At 47.1% G+C, this 27,557-nt stretch overlaps 4 protein-coding genes across 5 annotated transcripts; 1 reads left to right on the forward strand and 3 right to left on the reverse strand.

Moving 5' to 3' along the window:
* Positions 1 to 1,534: 1,534 nt before the first annotated feature.
* Positions 1,535 to 2,997, forward strand: LOC131267163 (uncharacterized). The gene is made up of 2 exons (XM_058269948.1): positions 1,535 to 1,937; positions 2,125 to 2,997. Exons 1-2 carry the CDS (start codon positions 1,535 to 1,537, stop codon positions 2,223 to 2,225), a joined length of 504 nt encoding a protein of 167 aa, XP_058125931.1. The 3' UTR covers positions 2,226 to 2,997.
* A 72-nt stretch (positions 2,998 to 3,069) lies between these two features.
* Positions 3,070 to 15,521, reverse strand: LOC131267162 (uncharacterized). 2 transcript variants are annotated; one of them, XM_058269947.1, is made up of 12 exons: positions 15,138 to 15,521; positions 12,571 to 12,991; positions 9,149 to 9,218; positions 9,016 to 9,073; positions 8,582 to 8,933; positions 7,266 to 7,350; positions 6,937 to 7,183; positions 6,554 to 6,850; positions 6,315 to 6,487; positions 5,773 to 6,219; positions 5,621 to 5,695; positions 3,070 to 4,823 (listed from the first exon to the last, which is right to left on the reverse strand). In XM_058269947.1, the coding sequence occupies exons 1-12, from the start codon at positions 15,519 to 15,521 to the stop codon at positions 4,307 to 4,309; spliced, it is 3,126 nt and encodes a 1,041-aa protein (XP_058125930.1). In that variant the 3' UTR covers positions 3,070 to 4,306. The 2 variants fall into 2 exon arrangements, with proteins under 2 accessions (XP_058125930.1, XP_058125929.1); XM_058269946.1 differs by having other exon boundaries at positions 8,582 to 8,960.
* A 1,036-nt stretch (positions 15,522 to 16,557) lies between these two features.
* Positions 16,558 to 17,877, reverse strand: LOC131267164 (uncharacterized). The gene is made up of 2 exons (XM_058269951.1): positions 17,745 to 17,877; positions 16,558 to 17,615 (listed from the first exon to the last, which is right to left on the reverse strand). The coding sequence occupies exon 2, from the start codon at positions 16,723 to 16,725 to the stop codon at positions 16,567 to 16,569; it is 159 nt and encodes a 52-aa protein (XP_058125934.1). The 5' UTR covers positions 16,726 to 17,615; positions 17,745 to 17,877; the 3' UTR covers positions 16,558 to 16,566.
* Positions 17,878 to 24,023: 6,146 nt separating this feature from the next.
* On the reverse strand, positions 24,024 to 27,505 carry LOC131263616 (probable inactive tRNA-specific adenosine deaminase-like protein 3). The gene is made up of 2 exons (XM_058265845.1): positions 27,334 to 27,505; positions 24,024 to 25,380 (listed from the first exon to the last, which is right to left on the reverse strand). Exon 2 carries the CDS (start codon positions 25,284 to 25,286, stop codon positions 24,117 to 24,119), a length of 1,170 nt encoding a protein of 389 aa, XP_058121828.1. The 5' UTR covers positions 25,287 to 25,380; positions 27,334 to 27,505; the 3' UTR covers positions 24,024 to 24,116.
* Between the last annotated feature and the right edge of the window lie 52 nt (positions 27,506 to 27,557).

The following is a 27,557-nucleotide window of genomic DNA, read 5'->3' on the forward strand; positions in this document are numbered from 1 at the left end:
ATCAGTAAATTGAACCCGATAGGTCCTGGTCTGCACACTCCTCCGATCGCACTCTACACATAGCTTATCACGCCAGTTACTGTTCACTGTTCGATCAATTAATACCTCCACCTGCTCCAAGACGTCCTGAAACAAAATGGGAGACGTGGCCGAAGAAATTTTCAACTCACTTGGCTCCGATGGTGGTGCGGCGTCCGAAGGTGCCGCTGCGGCCACCGGTGAAGTGCCAATAATGGACGGTGATTTCAAGATGCCCACGATGGAAGAGTTTCTCAGCATGCTGGACGGCATGGACAATCTGTCGGACGAGGAAAAGGAAGAGCTACGGGCGGGTATCCTTCAGAACTCGCTGCGTGGTCGACTGCAGGCCGGCCTTTCCGACTACCTCGTGTTCTTCGTAATGCTTTCGATCATGCTGTCTGTTTTCGGTAAGATACACGCAGGTTTAATGTTTTTTTCCGCTCGAAGATGGAAATCTTCACCAAAAGGAAGAAAACACCTGTGCAAACATTCGATTTTCACCGAGACAGAAGCCCGCAGTACGATTCACCCGACGGGAAACGGGTAGTCTCGACGTGGAACTTGATCGTATTGACACCGTTTGCTAGGGAAACATAAAGAACGGCATCATGGATCATAAAAATACCCAGGCACGGATAAAGGAAGCATTCGAACAGGCCAGTCCCGAAGAACAGCAGAAATTTTTGGATGCCATCAAGTCGTTGGGCAAGTTGCCGTCATTTACGAAAGAGCTGCCGGACCTTATTAAAAAGATTCGAGGTGATGCGGTCCAGAATGCGCTGCAAGTGCGACAGTATGCCTTTTACGTGGCCCTTCTCATAGTGCTTGGAATATTCGGTGAGGAAATTAATCTACAATCAGGGTAGGGAGTTGTTCTTGCAACCCTAAATACCGGTATCGTAAGGGGAGGAAACCTGTAAAATGCTGTCGACCGCCTACGAACCACGTGCCACATGCATTTCGTCGCGCCATGCAGTTTGTTTCGTTTGGAAATGGTTCGGAACTCTCACTTTTCCCTACTACCGCCGTTTCGCGAATCCTCACATGTGCATCACGTTATCTTAAGTGCTGCTTGGGTAGGCAAAATGTGCAACGTCGCCGGTAGTTGACCGCGCGCGGTGTACCAAACACAACGCCCAGTTGTACCTGGGTCTCGCCCAGAAACTTCCGTGACACGTTAGCACCTTTTTTTTTCTTCTTGCTTCTACCGGGTTATCCGTGATTTCTCGCGGTCCATATCATTGCGGCTGTAAGAGGGCCTCACAGAGTGGGCACACATTAGCAAGATACATTACCGCCACGTCATCCCAGCAATCCCAAGCCGACCGCGGGCACTTATCAGACGATAAGCATTTTGCCCCTTTTGTTCCCTTTTATCGCACCTTCTCCACACGGTTGACTTATTTATTAGTGGACAGCCCGCCGGCGAGGAGTGTGGTGTGTGTGTTGGTAGATTCCGCGTGGTGTATTCCCCGTGTACGACAGGTCGATAACGATCGCTCGCGCCGCAAACATGTCGACCGAAGGGCATCAGGAAAATCCGTTCATTGAGGCGCTCAACTCCGAGGCCCTCCGAGAACTGCTGCTGGACGACGAGAAGCGCACGCTGGCCGAGCAGTTCCAGCAAAACCTGCGCACACTCTCGGACATGTTCGTCAACCTGTCGGACGACGAGAAGCGCCAGTTCGCGAAGGACTTTAAGGGCAAGTTTGTGAAATCGCTCGCCCATTTGAATGAATTTTCCAAACAAAAAAAGATCGTTCAGAGCGCTGCGTCCGGCAGCAGGGAGGAGGAAGAGACGGCTGGATCGTCCCTCGCTGGAATGTTGCCCGGTGTCGGAATTTTTCTAGACGATCAACTTTCGCCTACTCCGATCGGATACGGGTTGTTGGTGGGCCTACTGGTGTTGGTGATTGGTGAGTTGTGCCACGCAAAGCAGGCCGGGCTCGTTCTCAATCTAAGAAGCACGATTAGGGAACCGCACGATTAGAGGGGTGTCGCGGCTGATCGATTAGGCTTTATCTACGTACCGCCCAATCCACATTCACTGACTGACCGCCCTCTCCCCGTTCTGCATTCCATTTTCCCGCATACAAATAATAGCATTCTTCGGCTACAAGCTGTACCTGTCGCTGACGGAGAAGGAGCGCAAGCGCGAGGAGAAGCTAAAGGCCAAGCAGGAGAAGAGCAAGAAGAAGAAATGATTGCCAGCGTCGGGCGGCAGTATCCCCCCTCGTCCGGCCGGTGGTGGCAGTGCCGATCGCGGCGGAGTACCAGTGTCCTCCGGTGAAGGGTCCGACGGAAACGGCACCGCGCGCCGCCAACATCATCATCTGAAGCAGAGACCGGTACAGCACAAACATTCCAGAGGAAAAAGACTTGGCAAATCCGCCTAGCCCAAACAGACTACTAATTACGCACCCCGCGGATCGAAAACGGACACGACAGAGACAGAGCAAGCAAGCATTATATAGTAGATTTTAGAGAACAAACATGTGTCGTGCGATCGTTAAGCCTGGCGACGATGTCCTGCGCAGACGTTTGTGAACCACCGCCTGGAAGGGAAACCACGTTGGGGTCGTTCGTATCGCGGGAGACCGTTCCGTTCTTTCTTGCAGCTAAGCTATTGAATGGTCTCATTCATTTAACCGACTATCGGATCTAAGTGTTTCCCCCGACAGCATGCACACGATGCGCCGACTTCTTCGCCAAAACCCTTTTACCTAGTAAACACATAATATTGTCGATTACACTCAACGAGCAGGTGGGAGAAAAGTAGAAGAAAAGCAAGGATAATGAGACATTCCACCACCCCACAAATACACATCCGTAGGGACACGAGAGGTTTAAAGTTATAAACTGCAATCAAGAGGTTTATTTTCCACGTTTCTGTGCAAGCATATATTTTAGAGAAGAATTGAATGAAATATGAATACCTATTGATAGTGGAAAAGAAATATAAATACTGTTTTAAACATTGAAGTCACGCTGTTTCGGATTTTGTGTATCTATATTCCGCTGGTAAATGGTTGTGGGAGAAAATACTTCTTTCCGCAATAGACAAACATATTTATTTACATCTTTTTTCTTCAAATGTAACACATGTTTTTTTTTCATTTTAAAGCATTTCCCCTCAAGAAAAGCTCTTCTTTTATCGTCAAACATCTTCGTGTCTAGTTGCATTAACAAATTTCTTAGACATAACCTTACTGCTCTACAGTATGACGTGCTTACTACGGCGAGACGGTTAAAATCAACGGTTAACCTATCCTACGAAAGTTGGTGTATATAAAGGCATCATCTTCCTCTACTATAGCTATTAAGACACTTCATTTCACTTGTCTTGCAAAAGCAAACCAGTCTCTCGCAGAACCATGCCGCGTTGTGGAACTTCTATGATTTAACTAAGGGGTTTGTAGACAAAAAAAATTATATTACTTCCATTTCATGCGATCAATCATTACACAAAGATGTTCTACGGAAACAATTATTGTGTATTTTCAAAAAAAGAAATTTAAAAAATATATATATCGCTTCCATCCTTACTCTCCTTCACTTTGTTGTAGTAATATAATTCTAAAAATAAATTGGCGACCCTAAAAGCCCTCTCATCGTCATCAATCCATTTTGTACTAATGTAATGCATGTGTGTGTGTTTCTTTCAGTGACGATTAGTCGGATTCGCCTTAACAATAACAGTTTTGCTTCCTTTTTTTACTTTATCTGTTCCACAATATAATTTGTTTTGTGAGTTCATCGCTACTAAATGCCTTCAATGTACGAAAAAAAATGTAGATCATTCTCTCATTTGTTTACCCTCTCCCAAACTACGCCGAGACGGTCCGAGTTAATGATGGCACATTGGTGAACTTTAAGGCCCAGTAACTAGTACACCAATCATGTTAATGTTAACATACGGTACACGGTACGCGGTGACCCATGGCGTCACACACGAAACAAACCCTGAGTGGCATCTAACAAGCACTTGCGCGAGGGAAAATCCCTTAGAGCGATGGTGTATCGCTGGATTCTGCTCCGCATCACATTGCACAATATCATATCACGCACCTTCGTATCTGCACGTCGCGCTAGGCAATGTTTCCTCTTCTTTTAAGACTTAAATCTCGTCCTATTATCACCCCTACAACCTAGGCACTGCCCTTTTAAAAATCTATAAGATAAGTTTCTCAGAAATTTAAAAAAAAACGGTAAAATATAATCATTGGAAAACTCCAGTAAAATTGCCGCCCCGATACACCTGTTGCTGGTGTAATGCACGCTCCCACTAATTGCCATCCTCGTCGATAGAGCAGTCGGCACTGCTCGAGGACGCATTGTGAACCGCCTTCATCAATATATTCCCGTTCGGTTTCAACTCCAACTGGAACTGGGTTTCGTCCTTGACGTTGTTGAGCACGTCCTCCGTCAGCAGCACCTGGATGCCGCCCGGGCCGTTGATCAGCAGCTGCAGCTTGGCCACACTCGAGGACGACGAGATGGGCGGTGACGAAGGGGACGGCGTAGACAGATGCCCGTCGATGCCGTGGCGTCCTCCCATGCCATTGGACAGTTTCAGTACACCACCCGAACCGCCGGATCGTCCGCCGAAGGCACCGGACCAGCCCAGCCCGGCCTCGGATGAACCGGAGGCGCTGTTGTTCATCGCATTGATCGCCTCTAGGAAGCCGGGTATTTTCGACAGATTCTGCACTAACTCCGGGATGGTGTTCGAGTGCAGGAAGATCGCGTGGTAGATGTTTGCCTCGAAGCTGACGTAGATCGTCAATCGTGGTGTGATGGCCCTAGGGAGCAGGAATGATAATGAGAAAGAATAAAATTGCGGGTCAAGCTCGGTTTAGTGAATGATTATCTTGGCATTAAGAAAAGATTAAAACATCGGTACAAAAATCACATTCAATTTTGATTAGAGATCAGAGTCTTTCAGTTTGAAATTCATGAAAATCTGAATTACTCTTTGCTTCGATTTTCAAATACATAATTCTTTGATCATGTTAATGAAGCCCACAAACTCACTACAATTGGAAAAATCCTTTCTTTTTATTCACATCCTTTAAAGAAGAATTATAGATTCATTAATGTTTCGAAGGATTCATAAATATTGTGACATTCAAATCCTAAAAGACCCGAATGAATCTTCGATAAAAGATTCATATGAATGAATCTTCGATAAAAGGTTCATATGAATGAATCTTGGACAAAAGATTCGTATGAATGCATAAGGGACAACTCTTGATACAAGCAACCGTTGTACGACATATATGGCAAACCAAGCAACCTTTGTACGGCAAACAACCGCCCAGGGTAATGCTACTTTTTGATAGTTTTCAGTAAAATTCACCAATTTCCAAATCCTTTTTTTATAGCCACACCATTTCGTCGTTTAAACTTCGCTATGTTTGTAATAACTTATAATTTGTGTTGGTTTTCGCAAAAGCGTTTTTTATTCGCTGTCCAAAACACATTTTAACAAGAGCGAGGGCTATATTTCTCTTTTTCTACTGATTTGAGAATATTTTTTTTTAAATCCTCTTTTTGTCCTGGAATTTAAACCTTGGCTAAACCGTCTTTTCATACTTACTTTGAATGGAGTATATTAAACATCCTGATGCCGTCGGCCAAGCCGCATATTTTACAAAGATCCTCTTTGGACATTCTGCGGGGGGAAAGTTTTCCAAATGTTATAATTGACATAATTTACAAACCCTCGCGGGATCAAAACAAATCGCCTACCTCAATATATCGGAGCCGGAAAATTGAGCAAACGTTTTGCTGTAGGCGGACAGCCGGTGCACGGCCAGCCACTGCGCCAGCGCCCCTGGGCTCGTTTCTTTCGTAATAGTCGGTACATAATCGTCTAGCTCGCTGGGCGGTTGCTGTGGCGACATGACGCCACCCATCGACTGGTCCATCGGTGTCGGTGCCTTGCACATACCGTTGGTTGAGCTGACGTTGCTAATGCCGATCGGATTGTTCTGCTGCGCCGCGGCTGCTGAAGCCGCCGCGACCATTGCCGCAGCGGCTGCCGCCGTCGAAACGGTGGCCGCCGTCTTGTTGCCACCGGTATTTCCTCCCCCGTTTGCACCACCACATAGGACGCTCGACATGATGTTTTCGAACTTGTTCAACTGGCCCGGTGAGGCGGGTCCACCCAAAAGTGGCGACACGTTACGTTTAATGCTGCGTCGAGGGAAGAAAAGCAAAATTGTCTAATTGCTGCCGTACACCGGGGACCGGGGAGAGAAGGCATTAATGGGAAAAACGGGTGTACTTACTGGTCCGGACTGAAACTGCCACCTAGTGGCAACAGAACCGCGTCGGTCGATATGTCCGCCAGTATTGTGCAGTCGCAGCTACGCTGATACTTTTCCTGCTCGGTGGCGGGACGCTTGAGTATTTTCTCTCGGTCTTGTTTGTGCTTTCGATCGGCTCCTTTCAGTTTAAACACCTGTTCGAAAAGGCACACGTTAATGATCTTGCGCGACCTCTTTGTGCGAGCATGCTACCCAGTTACCTTTATTTGACAAGCACCGGCATGGAGCGGTCGGATCATGTCCTTGTCGTCACCGGCACTGGCCGCACCGTTCGACAGACCGTTCGTGGTACTGTCCAGGTACGTCTCTACCTGTATCCGGAACGGTACACCCTTCTCACCGCCATGCTTTTTCGGCGTGAACTCGGTGGAAATGCAGTTCACCTTCACGTAAACGCCGACCTCCTTCATCGGGTCCCAAAACACCTCGATCGTGTTTAGCAGGTTGCTGCTGGTCGGCTGCACTTGCATCAATCCGTACGACAGCGGGATGTCAACCTATCGCAAACGAAGAGGGAACAATTTTAGTTGCACTGTAATAGAAAATAGATTTCTTCAACAATTATATGTACTGCAAAACTCACATCCAAAATGCGCTCCCCAGGACGGGAAGCCTGCCACAGTTGCATCTGCTCCCGCTCCATGTACTGCAGCCGGCGCTCGTGGAAGCATATTTTGATAATACTCTTCAGAATCTTACCCCGGAACGGGGACAGATCGCCAAGCTTCTTCAGCTTGATCTCGTAGCTCTGGCCCTGGTTGAGGTAGGTGAGAGATTCTTCGTTGTTTTTCGTCGCTATCGAGGTCGCGGCCGCCAGCACGTACTGGAATCTGTGGAAGAAGCAACAACAAATTTTTAGTTAGGACGTTGTCGATCGCTACAGACATCAGCCACCCAAACTCCCATTCGTACCGATTGTGGTCGTCAGCGGCATGTTCACCTCCGCGCGCTGCCAGTGCTGCTGCTAGTGCTCCATCCTGTTGCATCTGCAAAACAGCTACAAGAAAGAAGAGACGGAACAATAGCCGTCATCAGTTGTCGTCAGTCAAAGCGATATTCCTCCGCTACCTTGAAAAGTACACCGAAAAACCTGCTTCTATCGAGGGTGAATTAAACATTGCGCCATCAATGCTACCTCATACCCTTTGTTGGGTTACTTTGGTGCCAGAGTGAAACGTCGTGCCCTACCTGGCAACAAACGGGAAAGATGCCGTCAAACCGGCTGCCCTGATCGGCTGAATGATAATTTGCATCTTCATGATAACTGAACAGGCCAGGTGCCGCGCTTGGGTGGTTGTGATATGCTTCTAAATTTACAATCTGCAAAACCTGTGCTCATAGACTGAAAATATTCGTTTATAAATAAGCAACGTTCGGCATTCAGGGAGAAGGCTCAATTCATGTGTATCCGTATTTGCTTCGAATTTACAATGGTTAATGTAAACTCATAAGAAAAAATAAAAAAAAAAGTTCGAGCATTTTATTTCTTGACATTTTGGCGTCTTTGGGCGTTTTTGATGCACCTCTCCGTTATTCCGTTAGATAGGCTCGGAATAATTTTCAACTTTTATATTTTTGAAAAGCAAATCCATAAAAAATTACATTAAGTCAGCTTCGAAAACTAATTTCACGTTTCGATGCATTAGAAATTGGCATTAGTTTTGATCGTTGAGATCAATTTATGACGTCATTTGTAATCGCAAAAATATGAAACTATTGTTTCAATATCTGGTTTAATATTTGCTTTCTAATCAACTTTTTTTCCAAGATTTTTTTTTTTTTTGAACACATAAAAGATTACCCGATCTGTTTTAACACCAAACACCAAAAGATAGTCAAGAAAAATCTTCAAAAATGACGAAGTTGCGTGTTAAAAAAGAGTAGTCAAAATGATCACTAATAAGCATTCGGCCCTAGTCAAGTTTTGGTCTCGGAACTGATTGAACAAAACAATCTGAAATTATTTTCTTAAATGGAACTTTTTATTTTTAAGCTTTTTTTGGAAAAAAAATTCGGCAATTTTCAAAATTTAAAAAACAAAAATTGCGTCAAAAAGACCACTATTTGTATTCTTGTGTTAAAATAAGCGATGTCATGAGGAAACTCGCCAAATGAAGTAGTCACAGTTTCCAACTGGTCAAGCGAGGAACCAACTTTGAGGTTCTTTTTGGAAAAAAAAATCCATACACGGTGATGCCTTTCAACTGTTATCCATTCCCTAGTCTTACCTCCCGTTGCATCGGTATCTAGTCGGTTGCTTTGCAGAAAGTTCTGCAGACTGCTGAGCCCAGAAGAACCAAGCGCAGCATTGTGCACGGCGTTACTCATCAGCGCACTGCCATTCATCGGACTTTGTCCTTGTTGTTGATGCTGATGCTGCTGCTGGAATTGTGCGACTTGTTGTTGCTGAAGATTGTTACCCCCATTTCCCCCACTGGCGGTACCGCCGCCACCACCAAGCGTTTGTTGCTGTAGGCCACCACCGGCAGCCGTTACTTGCTGCGGGTGATCCTGTCCGGATGATCCTCCGGCTTGTTGATGCAACGCTTGCTGCTGCAGCTGATGCTGTTGTTGTTGTGACTTAGAGTAAGAAAAGAAAACAAACGTCTCTAGTTAGTTAAATTCCCTTCCGGTTATGTAAAATCAAGTCAGCGTGTCGTACCTTTTGTGGCGGCGAAGGGAGTTCTTGCTTGAACACGGGAAAGTTCAGTAGGGAGTCGCTGTTAGGAAGACAGACATTTAAGTTAATGGCTCTATCAAAACTCTCCCCTATTCCATCCGTTGTTTAATCTTACCTAATGTATCCATTGTTGGACAGTTCGTTGGTGAGGTCCAGATCGAGATCATCGGCCCAACGCATGCTTCCTGTTCGGCGAGAAAGAGCATAGTTTTGGAAAGAGACAAAAAAGAAATGAAGTGTAAGAAATCTGCACATTAAGCATTTCCCAACTGATGTTGGGATGATAATTTCAACGGATGATCACTAACACATGATGGTAGGCTTCAACAACAGGTTATGCCGGGGTTGGGAAGGATAATCAAATTATCACCTAATTCAGTGTTGTTGGCCGTACTGTTACAGGTGTTGTTGGTGATGAGATTACTTCCACCGCCGACCTCATTACTGGCGGCATTGGCGAGGGGCGTTGGGTTACCGCCAACGGCCGCGTTGATGCCATTGAAACATTTTAACCGCTTCCGCACGTAATCTTTGTCCATCGTGTCACCACCGAAGCCGTACGTTTCGCACATTTCCGCGATGCCAAGTATCGCAGCGCCAAGATGAACCCCCGGGGCTAGGCCACAAGCACCATCGACCAAAGTCGAAACCAGTGCCAACGAAACTCGTCCGTTACCGGATCTGTGTAGCACAATCTTATTACTACAACAACTACGTGCGGCTGGCTGGTAATCGCGGTTCCGAAAGTGTTCTATTCCGTCCAGTGAGCATATGTCCCAACGGGGAGCTGCTATCAATCCCACTCTCTCGCGCGACGACTATGAGAGTCGGTGCACCGTACGAAGGAATCGCGCCACTTTACGTTCAGTCCTTTGGGCTCGGCAACAGCGAACAGCAGCAGCTTCGGTGCGACACAGTCTGTGCGCTTCGAACCGCGGATGGCTGACGTCAAGATAGGGGAGTGCATGCAAGTAACCCCACAACAGCTATAATCCATCACATCTTCACTATCCGGAGGAGATGGTGGCACTCTACCGCTACGTCCGGCTGCACTGAGCGCCTAGCTGATACGGTTTGTATTGGTTAATCCCGACGGTAAACAGACGGAGCACCAACCAGCACGAATACGCGACGCAAGCAAACGACGATGACGACGAGACAAGAAAGGTTTTCCTACCGAAAAAGGTTCCAATCCGGTGTTCCTCCTCCAGATCTCTAGCCCGCGGTGATAGCGATCATGAGCGCGAAATGTTTGCTTTGAATATGGCTGACGGAGGCAGGTATTACACTACGGCGACATGGTGCTAAATGGTTAAAGGTTTTTTGCTTCAGTTTTCAGGTCCCCACCAGCAAAGGGTTGACTGCCACAAACGGGTATTACTATAAACGCACAGCCCTACTTCGCAATAGGCAGCACAGAAGACTAGATCCCTAAAAGTTTTCACGAATCACCGTTGTGAAGCGAAGAGAAAAGCAACCCATGAGCACAGCACAGAGTCGGTACTGTAGATGCTTCTCTGACGCATCCTTTGGTTCTTATCGATCACACCCCGATCGTCTGCCCGTCCGATCGGGTCCACCACAATCCACTTCGATCGATGTCACGTTACAGTGGTGGCAATTGCCCTGTCCACGACAAGTCGAAACCATTATCAAACGCTGGTGAAAAGGCAAAACGGCACACACTAGCATCAGCGAACGAACGAACGAACGATGACGGGAGCATGTCGGGGGTGTCCAGTACCGGATGTCAACCGGACGCAGGGTGTAAGGAATCTCCGAGACACCCAACAAGCCGACCAACCTGTCGCGGGGTGCTGCGTGTTTGCCGGAGCACTTATCTTGATAAATTTACACTTTATCAACAGCAATAAATAAATCAAAACCAACGTTGCCCCAAGGGAAGCGATGATGTTGTTGGTGTTAGTGGTTGGAACGTTGTGCTACCCCGGCCACCTTTCAAGTATCTCTTCTGGGGAGCTATTTACTGCCCAACAAGTACGCCATAAGAGCCGCGGGACCGCGAGTGTTCTACAGCGAAGTGCAGCATCCGACGTACCGACGGAGGGTTACGTTTGAAATGTTTCCTTCGGGACGAATTTTCCGGTAGCTCATTGAGAGGAACCAGAGTGTCGTGGTACTTGAATCGCACCGTGGTTCCACCGATGCTGGATTCCGTATAGTAATCCTCGTCCGACCGTTCGTCCCAGACATAAAATAACGCGCTCGAACAAACGCTCGAGTGGCTTCTCAACACTATTGACTGAGACTGAAGTGACCTGAGCACAGGGAACCCATTGGCAGCAGCACCAAAGGCTCAGGGAAGAGACCGCTTATCAGTGTGCCCGGTTCAACAACGCCATCGGCGCTTTTCGGCGTGATGACGTAAAATTGACCTTTTCCATCGTGGAATTGCGAGAGCTCGACGCACGGTGGGCTCTCTCTCATATGTTCACAGGCCCCACTCGTGGCGGCGCACTGTTTGTGGTTCCTGTGGGGAGAGATTTCTTGCCACTGGCCATGTCGGAAGACCTCGAACTCTACAACCTTCAATCGAGCTGGGACTACATTTCATCAGGAGAATCTTATCAGGGTGACTCGGTAGCGGGTTGGCATACGGTGAAAGAATAAGCGAGCGTTACAATTTCAACAGTTTAACTACCGCAACTTTACTTCTCCCAATAGGTGAGGACTTTTTCGTTTCGTTTTTCATTCAGCCGCCTTACAAATAAAAATCTAGAAATCTGCATGCCGACTAGAGCATCGTTCCTGACCTGATGTATCTCTGCTTCGCTGTTCCGCCTGTTAGTGTTTGCGTCGTCTGGCTTGATATGTACGCCTTATAGACTTGTTTACATGTTAAAAATTTAAACCGGTTCTTGATAACCACACAGGGAGTGTACGACGAAGAAAAGCAAACAAAAGTAAACGAACCAACCAGCTCTTCTAGGCAGTGCAAAATATGGCTTAAATTAAACAACCCACGATCTGCGCAGATGAGAATGAACGAGGAACTGGTTGATATGAAATGACGACAAATCCATTTGCATTCATTATTCAAATAATTTCACAGAATTCAAGGAATATCGAAATGCATCCCTCGAAGCCAATTAATTCAAGCCTGATCGACTTGCGCACGAGAGGAAATCGGGATTGTACCAACTGTAAAGCTTTTGGAATGTTGGAATCGAGTTCCATCACCCATGTTGGTTCGTGTTTTTCTGAATTCGATTTTGCTCTTTAACACGAATATCTGGCTCAGCTTTCCTACATTTTTCCGGTGTAAGACGGTTGATTGAAGCTTAATTTTATCAACACACAGATAAATTAAGAAAACCGGGCAAGGAGGGTTTAGAGAAAAATTTGATTCTAGAAAACTAAATCAATCGAGAATCGAATAATAAATTAGCAAATCCCTCAGTATTTCAATGCTATTGGATTTGTGATTTGCTTTTTAGAGCAATCTGGAGAGAATCTACAATCGATGCATTTTGTTTAAACCAACAAGATCACCATCAAATACCGCTAAACACTTACCCTTACGCTGTGTGTCACGCTCCTTTTCGATATTGGCGATTTTTGTCTCGGACCCATCGGTGTCCTCCTGCTGCGGTGACATCCACTCCATGCGCCGCTTGCGACTCGGCAGAATGCAGTTGCTCATGAATGAACCGGTGTCCTGCTGCTGCTGCTGCTGCTGCTGCTGCTGGGATACCGCTGCGGCCGCGGCAACAGCCGCCGTTGCAACCGTGACCGCTGTGACGGCCGTCGACGCGTTTGCCGTCTCGCTGGCAGCGCCACTGGTCGAGGCGATCGCCGTGTGCATCTTGCCGTACTCGACCGGCCACGGTTCCTTCGAATCCGGTGGCGAATCGACAAAGTTGTTCTGATAGTCCTGGAAGTTGTTCGGCGAACCGCTGTACGTGTCCTCGTTGTCCAAGTTGTAACCGGAAGGGATCTGCCGCGCGAGAAGATGAATTGGAAAAGAGTTAAAAGCCAAATACACAACCCTCATCGTCTGGCCGAGTCACTCGCGCCGGTGGGGATTTGTTTTCTACACTGTGTCACCTCAGTCTTGTGGTGCCTTTTAGGCACGGATCTGAAAAACCGTTTCATTTGATCAACTGATGCTGGCGTGAGAAGCTTCTAGAAGTGTTGCTTCCCAAACAGGGCCGCAAACATTTGTCGTCTCCCAAACGTGGTACCTCCAATTGGGGCAAGGTAGCTTGTGAAACGCGAAAGCTATGATGTACTGCGCGTACCATCCAGTCCCAGAAAAACCTGCAAAAACCAACCAGAGGAAGCTGGCAGAAACACTGCATCCCGCCATCTATACCAACTGTTTCACGGTCCCCAAAAAAAGGTTCATTATTATTACAGCTGATGGGCCTTTATCGATCGAACATTCTGGAATAGTAATCGTTATTTGCATTTGAAAAGACAGTGAAAACAACGAGTGAAACTTTCATCAGTTCCCCATTTTGAATTATTCTAAATTAGGAAAACCGATCCAATACTCCCCATTTCAAACCGATTTTTCTTTTGATACAGACAGAGTTATCATAAACGCTTCTTAGCTATAACCCGTTTTCCCTTCTTCTTCCTGCCTTAAGCGATACTTTCTGTTTCTTCAGCTGATAGCATCGACCTCAAGCATTGACCTCGGGGCACATATCTTGACGCCATATGGCACGATACCACCGAACCGAGCGTCTAAACCCCTCTTTCAGCCGTCCGCCAAATTGTCGTTCGTTGATAAATGATTGATTAATTGCATCGCTACAAGGTGGCCATCCTATATGGGCGATCTGCGAAAAGTGTGAGTTGCAAAAGTGGTTCGATGGCCATTTTCCACTACTACGTGTTATCGGTCAGCTCTCTATAAGCCACCTGTCAAGATATGAAGATTTACGCTGAATGGATGCAAGATATTTCCGAATCACACAATTCGCAATTGTTTCCAAATCAGATTTGCCAAAAATACATGCAGTGCCCTTCTTTATTAAGTGATACATTAAACAAGAGCCATTGCTTCACATTGTGTGCTTGGATTGTTTCATTTTTTGCGCTGCATTCTCCACCAATTAAATCACTATATCAATAGCTTCAAGAGCATCATATCGTGGTGCAGTCGTACAGTCTGTGAAATCGCATTCTGATTGCATTGTTAAGTAGCAAGGGAGGGAGGGAGGGAGGGAGGGAGGGAGGGAGGGAGGGAGGGAGGGAGGGAGGGGGAGGGGGAAGAATTACCGATAACTGGTTAAAACATTCACAAGGAAACTATTTCTTACATTCTGTTTCCATTCTGTGTAATGAAAACTTGTAATTTTATTGGGTCAAGTACCAATCAGCAAAATAAAAATCAGTTGGACAAACAGGAAGGACGAGAAATGAAACGGTTATCAGCAAGGAAAAAGCGTCCGAGCCGTTTGAGTCGGAAGTTGAGAGGAATTGGTCCCACAAAGGGAAAAGTACATCCCCTGACAATGTTTCCCTCCAAACCAACAGCTCGTAAGCCATCGAGAGTGATACCCGTAATCTTAGTTCAAATAAAAAACAAGAACCAAAGATAAGATACGGTACAATCGTCCGTGGGGCTAAGGGTTGGTGGTCGCGACTCGCGAGCAAAAATGAAGCAAACTTTGTCAAATTAAGCCGAAACGACATGAGGCTAATCCCCACCGGCCGCGGTTTCAGACAATCTTGGAGACCAGCATGGCGGTGCCCCAATGTGGAAGATGTGAAGAATAAGAACTCCCACACCATCCCAGGGTCGCAGAATACCGCCGAAACAGGGTCACGCGAATAATAACTAGGCTCGTCGGGCAGCTTCGCAAGTCAAGTCTCCTTGGAGGAATGGATGGGAGCGATGACGGTCGAAAACCGAGCGGTAAGGTAAATGATCGGCGGAAGAAGTCGACCCTGATCTGGAGTCCTGATGACACCGCAACATCAGCCGGTGAGGGGAGGGGGGGGCATCGTTCTCCTTATGGTAATTTGCGACAGCTTCTGTGAAGGCCAACATGGTTTGCTGTCCTTGTCTGTGTTTGTATGTATGCATAGAAGAGGGGAATTCTTTTCACCCCTGGAGGAGCTATCGTTACCTGCTCGAAATCTTGCTGTCCCTGTCTCTGGCGTCTTGTTGCGCTAGAAAGTTGCTGCTGTTGCTGCTGCTGATCGTGCTGCTGATGATACTGGTAGGTACTGGAGTTGCCCGAGTATTCCATTTGTTCGATCTCTTCCTCGAATGTGCGGCTCAGCAGATGAAAGTCTAGCGCGTCGAGATGGAAGCACGGATTCCCGTTCCCTTCGCTCCTGCGGCCACCACCGGCTGCGGGGGCGCTGGTGTAACGGTGCTGAAGCGTTTCCGGTCCTTGGGCCGCGAACGGGGAAAAGAATTGCTGTTGCTGATGTGACTGCTGGTGGTGGTGCTGTTGGTCAAAGGCGCTGTTGCATAGGTTGGCCAACAGTGATACGGCCGTCGCCATTCGCGTAAACGAGCAGCGAACCGTCCACCGAACGGAGCACCCTCCTGCTTTCCTCCTACTGCTGCCGTAAGTGCTGAACGCTTGTTTGTCACGTTCTCAGGGAAAGCGACAAAAGAGCTTCTCCGTGGACCACTTTTCCTTACTTGGAATACAGTTCGGGTTTGCCTTGTATGAAGTCGCGATCGAAGCTCTTGTAAAATTCGAACGTACTTCGAAGACGCGCCGAGTGACGGAAAGAAAGTATGTGTGGTGCGTGTTTTTTTTTTATGCACCAAACCGAATATCGAAGAGAGACGAGTGTGTGAGCCTACATCCTATTATCACGATCTCACGCTGTAAGTAACTATTTCATCTACTACACACCAAAAGCGAGCGTGTCGAAGTTCGTAACCGCCAACAGTTGTACGGTAACGCACGTAACGCACTCGAAATTCGTCGAACAAAGCTTGTTTGTACTAAGTACAGCGAAACGCTACGCGTGCAGTTGCTAGGCAACGCAACAAGGAGAGCTTTCCGTGGGTTGTCGTATCCGTGGACACTAGTGGTCGTTTACGTTTTCTTTTAACGGCCGGGTTAGTCCGGTCAATCGCGTGCGTCGAACTCACGGAGGGATCAGGTACAGGGTTGGTTGTTTCTCGAAGGATAACGGGGAGTTGTTTAACACCCCGACGAGGATATGTTTGAAGCGGTGGGAAAAAAAAAGTTTTCCGTTAACGTAATAAATGAATCGAATACAAAATATTTCCTTAAAGACCGGTACAGTTTGTCAACGCACAGCGATTGTCCTGCGGCGTGTTCCTATAAAGATGGTCACTAAAACACTTCGAATCGCTACCCCGGCCTACTTGTTCTGCTCTTGATTGTATGCAGAAAGGATACGTTCTTCCCACGGGCAGGACTTCACTCATTTACTCACTCAGGCACAAAGGTGAAAGGACACGCACACGCACTTCACTAATTACGTCTCTCTATCGTACTGGCTCTCTCGCGCCCACTACCCCACACACTCGGTCGCGTGCAGGTTGATCAGTTCGACGCGAGTCAGTTAGAACATAACGAAGAACGAGTTGTATAGCTTCTTAATTCCGGTGGTTTCGCGCTGACGGTGACTCTGTAGCAGTGGATTCTCAATGTCTATCCGCATCTTGTTGACCATGTACGATGGTACGATGCTACCCGGGTACTTAATTATATCCTGCTCCATAAGGCACTGGCTAAACAATGTGCTCCGGCGGTTCCACGCTGCTAGGACGACGAAGTATAGCTGCCGCTCGCACACACACACACACACACACTCACTAACTAGTAAATGCTACTGGTGCTGCTCCTGCTGCCTCTGCACACCCCCGCTAAAGCTCCACTGTAACCGAGTTTTTTTCCTTCACCTTCTTCTTGACGCGACTCTCCGGTTGACTTGCAAAGTGCGACACTACTGAACCCAGTTTCGAATAAAGATTGTAAACGGGTCAATCTACTGTGCGTAGATGGAGCACCACCACCTGTGTGACACTGCCACGTTTCACGCGCGCGGCTGCTGCCCTCAAATCCGGCTCGACGTCTCACACACGGCACGGTTGCACAGACTTTCTCCTGACTGAACCCGTTTCCTCTGAAATTATGCTTTCCTGCCTTTCCTTAGCACACTGCGACCTGCACTTGGATCCAAGAGAGTAGCACACTTTGATGGGGGAACACTTTTCACACCGTTCGAACAAGACACGCCTGCACGGGCCGACGTTTGTTTCGTAACTAACCACCGGTTGGGGCAAAGCGCTAGTCGAGAGCCTTCCACAAAATGAGCTGCGCTGCTGCTGCTGTCGCGAAACCTGCCTGTTGCTGCTGATGGCCGCGGTTTTGAACACGGACACCACGAACGAGAATACGGCTACGAATCGCTCCCTACCGCCCGGGTCGAAGTGGTCCGAACGAGCAGAAACGTCGCGTGTTGATGGCGGCGCAGGTGAGCAGGGCTCCGGCGAACTGGTTTACTGGTTGCGGGTCCGCAGCGGTCCACGATCAATTAACGCGTACCGATACACACTACTAATGGCTTCCGCTGGCCGCTGGCTACCCCGGCGCGGGATGCGTCCTTTCCTGCGACATAAAGTAAATTCGAAACGAAAATATTAGCGCACCACCACCACAACCAGACACGAAGCGTTTAAGTATTCGGTGGTGGGGAATTACAATTTTAATTCTTTTCTTTTTTCAGCTATCACTTACTCTCTACTACTTTTGCGTTACCGCTGGCAGCTTGTTGTCACGCTGATGATGCTGCTGAAGAACGCCGTCGGCGGTGTTCACGTACACAAGTTCAGCAACAATCCGAGATTTAAAAAAAATACGTTAATCCGGCACCGCACACCAATGGGAGGTTAAACGCGTGCGCAAGATGAACATAGTACTCGTCACGATCGGGGTTCAATTTCCGAACTCGCGCTATCTTTCGGCCAACCAAACGGTGGACACACTCACACTGACTGAATGCACCAGCTGGGTCTCGGTCTTCGGTCTACGGGTGTGCAGATCGTAACCCCCAGCAAGCCCTTTGGCGGGGGCGCCTTCGGAAAAGGCACACTCGCTAACTCTTGCAAAGTTTAGTGTAACGCACTGACTCCACCGAGAAATAGGTGAGGAAGGTTCAGTTCGAAAAGGTGAAAACTGCTGTCTTAACTAACACTACACGACGGGAGCACCTGCTGGGTAGACTGGAGAGCTGCAAGTCCTTGTGGTTTCCTGCCAGACCAGCAAGCCCAAGGATGGCCCACCTAGTCGTTAATGTAGTACTCCTGAACGGGGCTGTCACTATCCATAATCACGGTGTCGTTGGGCCTGATCGGCCTCCCTGGGGTGCGATGGAATCGGGGGAAAATGAGCCCTTCTGAGCTCTAACTGCAACCGTCACCGGAAGCGCGTTTTTTTAAATCCTTTTTGATGTTGTTGTTCCTTATATTGCACAAAAACGGTTGTCACACGCAAGGGAAAATTCAGAAGAAATTAACTTGATCGTTCCACTCGGTGAAACGTGGTTGGTTTTCTACGACGTATGATGTTGGCCCAGTGGAACGAACGATAGCGCACTGCTCAGGCAGGAGACGACAATTTCGGCATGTTATCTCGTCCAGAACGTACAGCACAATGCGCCGTCCAAAACCGGCCGACCATCGGTCAACCCTCGGGGCTTTTGTGTATCGCATTCACCCTATGGGTGCGCAAGGGACGGGGGTGTAGGGATGATGGTGTGTACCAGTGGTGTCGGTTTTGCTGGTGATAGTGGTAGCGCACCCCGAATTGTCCCTAACCTCCCCCAATATCTGCACCACACCCTCGCTTTCGTCGTCGGCGTCGTCGTCACCGTCGTCACCGTCGTCGTCGTCGTCGTCGTCAATGTCTTTGCAGTCACTTGTTCCCGCGCACGACGCGCACATCATCAGCTGGCCCACGAAAGGCACGATCCGACGCCGCCGCCGCGGTTCCCGGGTGCGACCTTTCGCTGGAACCTCCGACTGCCCGGGAATTTGCCCGCCCCACCCTCGACGGGCCCGAGCGCGCTGGTCAACAATCAAGCGCTTGTTTTGCTTTAAATTGAAATTTATTGAATCCAATAAACATGGGCCGGCCGGGCGGTGGTTTCTTTCCAGAGGCCCCTGGGCAGCTCAGTGGTTGATGGCAGCCCCGGCGCACGCCGTTCGTTGCGCACGTTTCCTCTGGCGTGAAAGTCCCATTTACGTCACACGCAGTGAACAAACTTCGTTCCACACAAACACACCCGTACGATCAACCACCATTGGGTTAGAGATCCTTCCCGACAACTCGCTTATCTGGCTGCTACAAACGGAAATGCTTTCCACCGGCCGATGTGGGATGATTCCGATCTGCCGGTGTACCTTTCTCGCACCACAGGCTGACGGTTATTCCCTTCGCCGCGATCGTGCCGCGTGACAGACGATAGAGCAAGCACGTGGCGTCATCTCGTTGCGCTACCGAAGGAATTAGTAAACACGTCGCTCGTGTGCCGTCTTTGCTTTTGCTGAGAATTGTTTAAACTCCAAGAAGAGGAAGCGCCCTGCTACATGGACACGATGGAGGCGCCCTGTGCCCTGTGGAAAAGGGAGGGAAAATGTTCTAATCAATGTGCCGAGGATTTTTACGATAGGATCTACAATAATTAATTAAGCTAATTGGAATGAAAATTAATGTTAATTTATTTTCCAACGCAAATAACGCCCATTTTAGAAGCTGTTGATGACGTCATAAACACGTTAGGCACTTAAAATGAATTCTTGGAATGAGTCAGTGTTCAGTAATGTATGGCAGCCGGGGTTGAATTGTGGATCAGTAATTCATTTAAACGATTCAAATATTCACCCAAAGGTGCACGGTTTGCTTCAAACATTTCCACAATTACCTTGATGTTCGTTTAATTATGCAGTTGAAAGAAATGTTATTCAAACTAAATTAGGCGTATATATTGCCAATGTGAAATTCTCTCCTAGGAAAGTAGTTGATCAAAATGTACGAATGGAAAAAGCCTGTCAATTTAGCTTGTTTGTCGACCCGTGATAATCCTCTCGTTGAAATTTGTGACTTTTTCGTTTCGTTCTCAGGTCGTAAACAAATTTAAAGTCACGGAGAAGTTAAACTAATTGCTCATTTTTCCAAACTCTCATGCCTCTTGTTCCAACCGTTTCAACCTAAAGTTTGATTCACATTTAAACACCCTACGAACCCAATGTACTGGCCTGGAGAGAACTTTTCGATGATCCTACTGCGTGGACGGATCGCGACTGATATTGCTGATAACGTGGCTGATGCTTAATCTTTCCCACCACACAGTTTCCTACCGACCAGCCTTGTTTACTGTTTGTGTGTGTGTGTGTGTAGGTCCGTGACCACAGGCATTACAGAGATTTGTGCTTTGTGTGATTTACATCCATGTTGCTACAGCCGACCACAATGAAGTGCTTTATCATCATTCATAATAATGTTTTTGCCCGCTCAGTGGCAGCAACGGCAAGAAACTCTATTTTATTCCAATGCGAATCGATACGAATTTCGTATGGAAAAACCGTCCGAATCGCCCGTCACGTGTTCGAAACGTGCGTTGAAAACGCACGAAAAACGACCGAAACACAGCGTTGACTAATGCAAAAACTCATTATTTACAACTTACTCGGGTCCGGTCATCCGATTCCCAACTGTGATGCGGCATTTTGGGACTGTCGATGGCGTTACCGATACTGTAAAGTACAAACAGTTGGGGCAGAATACAAATGTATTCACTCTTAATGGAGTACCTGTAAAGGGTCGGCACAAAAACACTTTCTAATGCATGTTTTGTAACATTTTGGTAGCGTGATTATTCTTTGCTCTGTCTCTTTTTCTCGCTCTACTCTCGGGGAATGCCTTTAGAATTCTCTTTCGGCGATTAAGGAAAAAATAAAACCTCTTTATGGCACACATCCCCGTGGCTAGGTTCTGTGCCTTTCATTTCATGTTTCCCTGCTCTCGAGCTCGTACCATCACCGTCGCCCCGCAAATGTAGGGTCCGTAGCGGTTGGCCAATTGCGGTACAGCGTAGCTTCGAGCCCTCGAGAGGGCGGATGTGCAGAGAAGAGGGCGCTAATTTGGTATCAGAAACGAGAAAAACAACTTATTCCACGCCACCGAAACAGGAACTGAGGGGACGAACCTGGGAAGGGCAAATATAACCTGCCACTCTGGCCGGAGGTTTGTGGCCGTTTCGTCAAAAACCTGTTGTGCTCGCACACGCAAACAACTGCAACAAGACCTCCACACCTAACCCGGTGGGGAAATACCAACTTTCCAGTTTCCTATCGGCCGCACTAATAACGCGCGTATCTGAATATTGGGCCACGCCGATGGCACGACGGAACGCCACCACCGGGGGCTGTGCACGCATTCGCGTGTGTCGTTTTGTCATCTTGCATCCTCTCCAACCCGCGCCACCGGTTCTCTGCCCGCGACTGGTTCTCTCACACCAACACACCACGGCGCGATTAAACATCGAAATGTGTCCCCACGGCACCTCATATACCCTTTTCCCTCGTTTTGCCGATGTTACTGTACCGCAAGTTGTGGGAATGGGCCTCGAACGACATCAACCTTCACTCCAGTGGAGGAAAACATGGAAAAGCGCATGTCGCTGAAGCCTTCCACTCCCAGCACTCCCCCTCTCTACGTATGGCACAGCAACATAACAATAACCTGCAGAATCGTTATCATCCAGCGCAGAGACATGCCGGTGAACTCCGGTGGCGGTTGGTAAAGGTTAGTGTTTGGAAGCCGAAGAGAAAGAACACGTACCATACCATGCATACTGGCATACCAACACGGGCAAGCTTTCACCGTTTCCCGCCGCCGTTATATAGCCTTTCTCAATAGCAAGAAATATGTTTTTTGAAAAATATCCTCTCAAAAATGCCTTAACATTGCATGAATGATGTGAGCATCTAGCTAAAAAGCCACTGATATCGAATTAACTCATGGGCCGATTTTTCTAACCGGCTCTACCGCTCGTCTGTCGCGGACCCTCCGGCATATTCCAAGATACAATATAAGAATATGATTTTTCAACTACAATACGTAGCTACAAATAAGCTAAATTGAATAAAGACATACTAATAAGATTTTACTTTTGCCGTCAACCCAAGATGTGTCAATTTCAAAAACAACAAAATTAATTTATTTGTTACCGAAAACTTAAGAAAGTGTTCCAATAACTATTTTGATTTTGTTTTTTCGAACATACACGTATGTATCACGTGGGCACGACAAGGTTGGGAACCACTGTCGTAGATAATTCCCCCGATCTGCTTAATATTCATGGTCTGTCGGGTTTTTGGAAAACATATGCTACCTAAAACAAAAGTCAACAGAGCTATCAACAGCTTCCAATTGTATCGTTGATACAAATAAACCATTTTCAACCCAAAGTACATCATCTTGTGCGCTGCGCGTGGGAAGGTCATCAATAGATTGATTCATTCGCTTAACAGCGAACGATATCTTAATTAACCGTCGTCCGTATGACCGTATGACCGTATTTGTTGCCAGTTGCCAGACAGCATTGTCACTAAAAATATCGTTCGTTTAGAGCAAAACAACACGGGCCCCGAATTGAATCAAAAATTATTACCCACACAATGTATAAATTTAAGAACACTGTAACGATTTATGCTGTTGATTGATTTAATAATAGGATAAAAAAGGAGACCGCCATCACCAGAAAGGAAAACCCCTTGGCAAAATATGAAGGACTCTTTATCGCTCAATCGCTTAAAATATTTTGATAAATAAATTGATCGTCTCTTTTGGAATCGTTTGGAATGTGTTGCTGCCATGCCAACCGGATGGTTATTGTGGCTGTCAAATAAATTTCAATACAATGCAGATCCGTTCCGTTTGGCATGCTTCCTCTATTGGTTCGTCGATCGAAGTAGACATTTGCTGCTTATACAATCTGTCCCTTGGAAACCGATCCGCCGTGAACAAACCTTTTTTCACTTTTCGTATTGGCACAAATATGCGATTTTGCATGTAATTTAACCAGTTTGAATAAAAATTCATTGATTTTATATTTCAACTCTTTATAGCATGCGAGGAAAAGGGTAATGTTTGAAAACGAGGATCGTAGCCAGTGTGCAGTGAATAGCAAAATAACACGTGATCGTCATTGCCATACACGCTTCCCACTAATTACGGCCGGAGTAAATGAAGCCTTTTTCTACCAAATTTACATATTTCTGTTTTCATTCATTTCGTCGTAACGAAAAGATTGACTGTGTTGCGAAGAGAAGCAAAGCACTTAAATTTTTGCGCGTCGTGTTCCGCCAAGCCTTCTGCCTTCCCGGGAAAACATCGTATAATGCGAACTGAAGCTACAATAAAATAAATGATGATGAACGAGCCACACTACCCCCTAATATCGTCGGCGCTTCCTTGACGGGTGTCTCTTCGCCCCGTCCAATTGACCTCAATCGAAAAGGACGCATGATGATGACGATCGTACGCCTTTTTTTCTGCTCCCCGATCCGAACACTCGCCCCGAGCGTGTCTTCAAGTGGACCCGGAAAGAAGAAGGAAGAGGACAAGTCCGCCAATGATAGTAGCGTTCGGCGAACGAAAGACCACAGCCTCTCGAACGGCTCTCAACAACTACTCACATTCGAACGCACCCTGAAGTAAATGGCAACGAAGTAAAAGAAATCAAATTTATCTTCAAAGAAGGCAAAAAGCGTTGGGCAGAGAAAACACACGCAAACAAGGCCTAGAAGTACAGCGTCTCAATCAGAGATACACTATTGCTATGGCATTTTGCTTAAACTCAAAAATCCCCGAAAACAGGTTAAACACAACCTCCGCGGCGCGAAAACAATCCCTTTGTAGATCTCGATTTCTCCGCCGTTCGCGGATCGATATGCGGAGGCGAAGGAGTGAAACAGCAAAAATTAAGATGAGCCATAAAAACACAGGTTACCTGGGTAGCTTTTTTTATTGGTTCTCCAATCATTTTTTAACCTAAAAAAAAAGTTGAAATGTTTTCGTCTCGTTTTTAAATCAACAACACGTGAGTCAGACCACTCGAAATGCTTCGAAGTGGTGATTCAAATCCTTCACCGTGTGCAGCTTGACCAGCGTCTCGAGAGCTCCTTGCGGTGTCGGATGGTGGTAGAAGACACGCCGGACGCGACTGTGCGTTAGTGCCATCGCGCACATAACGCACGGTTCGTGCGTGAGGTAGATGTCGTATCCGGTGCACAGATAAGGTCCATATTTGGCAAGATTGTCCTCGGTGAGCCCTGGTGCGGGTTCACCCACGCTGATGAGATCGCTGTTTACTCCCGGAGTCGTCGTTCCAGCTCGCGATGGTTCCGCACCAAGGTTGAGCGTTTCGCCGAACGATTCTCGCACGAACCGTTCGTACCGTTCGTCGATGCCACCGTAGTGGAAGCCATCGTCACGCGGTTCGGCACTGGCTGGCCTATGCCAAATGCCTCCATTCTGCGATACGGCAACCATATCGATCAGCACCATCGGACAGTGCCAGATCGGATGTTGATCGCTTCGTCCAGGTGCTATGGCTACGATACGACTCCCGAGTCTCGGGTTAGCGCATACTCCGAATGGTTGGCCATCGAACCGTTTCGAAAGCTGCAAGCAAAGAGACATCAATCTTCGATGCAACGACGTATCCTTCGTCCCGAACAGAGTATTTGCGTAGAGTGCCTCATTGTGGTGGTTCGGATGGAATTTGCATGGCCAGAGTGCATTCGCTTTCTCGTGCTGCCAGCGAAGAAGCGGTTGCGTGGCGGCCACCTGGACAACCTTCACCCCTGAGCACAGACCATCAATAAGCGGTTGTTCTAAGCCTACCCCACTAAGGAACTTTCTCAGTCGGTTTTCGAACATTTCGTCGGTGCAGTCTTCATCCTTCGCACCAGCAAGCTTATCCTCCAATGTTTCCACCGTGGAGAGGATAATAGTTCCATCTCGATTGACGCGTTTGAGATGCTGCAGGTTGCCAATGGGTAGTATTCGCTGAAGGGCCGGAACCAGCCGGGACAACTGTCTCTGCTCGGGCACGGTGCCAACGTACACCGCAATGGCCGGGGTCGGTGTTAAGTACTCGTCGGCCATGATCGAGCGTATCTCGGCTAGATCCGCTTCCTCCTTCCCGTCCGCCATGGGTGGCGCTGCATCATCAAGCAATTTTATGCGTTTCACCTGCGGCTCCTCGGACATGTTTGCTGCCTCCCGCCAGAATGCACGATGTTGGTCAATTCACTGAATGAGCGTTTCACAAACACATTTGCACACGTTTTGTGCGGCGCGCAATCTGCAATAACACAAATTAGAAGGACAACAACTTCAACCAGGCTTCTTATTCCGAAATCGTCGGCGGTCTCAGCTGTCTTCTGGCTCATAAGCTATTTTTCACTTAAAACTTCTCAATTATTACATTGGTTTCTCATACCGCGGATGTTGTATAATTTAAAAACATCTTCTTGGCTTTGGATCCATTCCTATTTGGAAAGTTGAAATATGGTAGTAGTAATTGCGTTACACTTCTCTTATTTAGCTTAGTGTGTTTTATTAAATAGTTCAAAGAGGTGTAATTCAAATTCAAATATGTTTTGATCAAAAATTCCAAAACATAGGTCTGATTATCAACATTTCGACTTACTTTTTTATTGACTTGACATTAAAAATTAATTTTCCATTTTTACTTGATATAAGCCACTGTCAACGATTAATACTTTATAATATGTTTAAATGAAATCAAAAATTGAGGGGCTTTTGCAGGACATTATAAACTCTTACTTGGTACATCACTGACCATGTGTTACCGTACGATCCGTCTTTCGTTATCACTACATATTATCACAAGCGCCTAAGTTTGGCTGTATCAGAAAATGATCCGTAAAAGTGCAAATAATTATCGTACAGACAATGGTGACAGCGCGCAGAAGCAAAAAAAAACGTTTCGCATTGATATGACAAGTTCGACTGATGGTATTTGGTCAGATAAGGGAAAACCAATGCCATGAGTTGCTCCCACAGCCGGGTCTACTGCTAGTGTACGATCAAGGCCTTTTAACTAACCGACACGCTGAGAGCAAATCAAACTAGGTCAAGGTAATTCCAATTTAAGAAAATTACATCTTTAACGGCCGAAAATAGGGATGTCGATTAAACTGGTTATATAAGTATAGTATGAAATAGATATGGGTGCGAGTGTATCTTATACAAATTGACGAGTACCAGATCCATGAAATTCACCAGTCATCGAAAGGAAAGAATCGAGCATCGAACATGCTCGAAGTAGAACCAGCTCTTGCAGCGACTTCAGGCTTCGTCGTAAAGTACGGAACTTCATTGCCAGTATTTTTAAGACGTTCACCAATGGGTAAAGAAGAGATCTAGATAGAAAAAAAACTACATCCTCCGCAAAACTGCAGAGGTTCGTTGACTGTGTGCTGCCAGTGAAAAGAAGCCCGTTTCGCTCGAGTGGCGTCAATAAACGGCGAGGGCAATTTGAATCAATTCTCGATTCATTAGCAGTCGTGCCCGTTTCGATGTGTGGATGGAACGCGTTGTCGCGTTATGTCCTTCTTCAGGCTACCAGCCATTTTTTCTCCTCACATTACCATCGTACCATACAATGCTGTCTATCGTTTCGGGCAGCAGGAACGGTGGCATTGGCGGTGCCCCGTTCTAATCCCATCTTCAAACCAATACACATCATCTCGCGAAACTGCGCTTTGACGCACACGCAAATAGTGGCCGCGCAAACAGGCAACGTGGTCGCGCGCGGGGTGTGCGTTTGCTTGTGCCGCGACGCGAAGGCCAGCTCGATAGCAACACATTTTCGGATAGCAACGGTCAGCGCTCGCTTCAGTCAGGTTCTGTCGGAAGTAGGTGTATTCGCGGCGTTGGTTTGAGTAACGCCGGTCCGAACCCCCGTCGCGCACGGGGCGACGTCGACGGTAATGATGAAGGTCATCGGAATTTTGACTGGTTCTACTAGGCATTCGCCGCCTCTACAGACTCTCTACTACAGTGGAATACTGGCACACACTTGTACCTTGTAACTTCCTGGTGATCACAGCAATCGCAATCGGTTGTTTACGATACGAATATTTTCAGTGTATTGTAGTTGTCGGTACATTACTTAATTCTTCGTAGGTTTCCCTGATACACATTGCTTAAAAACAAATGCATGAAAAGTTCCACATATCGAGCGCAGTTAAGATCAAAACAAATGCGAAGTAAACCACCTAGCACTTACCCCGTCTGTTCGGGCGCCTTCTTGCGCTCAAAACACTCACGTAATCGCTTGATACACAATTACACTGTACTAAATTATGGAAAGCACATCCAACAATCGGGTTTCCCAACGATTAGGTTCGGGAAATCGCTTGCGAAACAATCAGATCACTTGAACGATCGTATTACGCGGCTATTTCTACCGAAACAGACATCATATGGTAAGAACATCATTTGACGTCTTGG

This window comes from Anopheles coustani, chromosome 2, assembly GCF_943734705.1.
Source record: "Anopheles coustani chromosome 2, idAnoCousDA_361_x.2, whole genome shotgun sequence".
NCBI classification, from domain to species: domain Eukaryota; kingdom Metazoa; phylum Arthropoda; class Insecta; order Diptera; family Culicidae; genus Anopheles; species Anopheles coustani.

Coding starts and splice junctions, on each gene's coding strand:
- LOC131267164 (XM_058269951.1), bottom strand. CDS start 16,725: ATGGAGCAGGATATAATTAAGTACCCGGGTAGCATCGTACCATCGTAC.
- LOC131267163 (XM_058269948.1), top strand. CDS start 1,535: ATGTCGACCGAAGGGCATCAGGAAAATCCGTTCATTGAGGCGCTCAAC. Junction 1,938..2,124: donor CCTACTGGTGTTGGTGATTG/GTGAGTTGTGCC, acceptor TACAAATAATAG/CATTCTTCGGCTACAAGCTG.
- LOC131267162 (XM_058269946.1), bottom strand. CDS start 15,521: ATGGCGACGGCCGTATCACTGTTGGCCAACCTATGCAACAGCGCCTTT. Junction 9,219..12,570: donor GCGTGACACACAGCGTAAGG/GTAAGTGTTTAG, acceptor CTCGCCGAACAG/GAAGCATGCGTTGGGCCGAT. Junction 6,220..6,314: donor GGCAGTTTCAGTCCGGACCA/GTAAGTACACCC, acceptor CCCTCGACGCAG/CATTAAACGTAACGTGTCGC.
- LOC131263616 (XM_058265845.1), bottom strand. CDS start 25,286: ATGTCCGAGGAGCCGCAGGTGAAACGCATAAAATTGCTTGATGATGCA.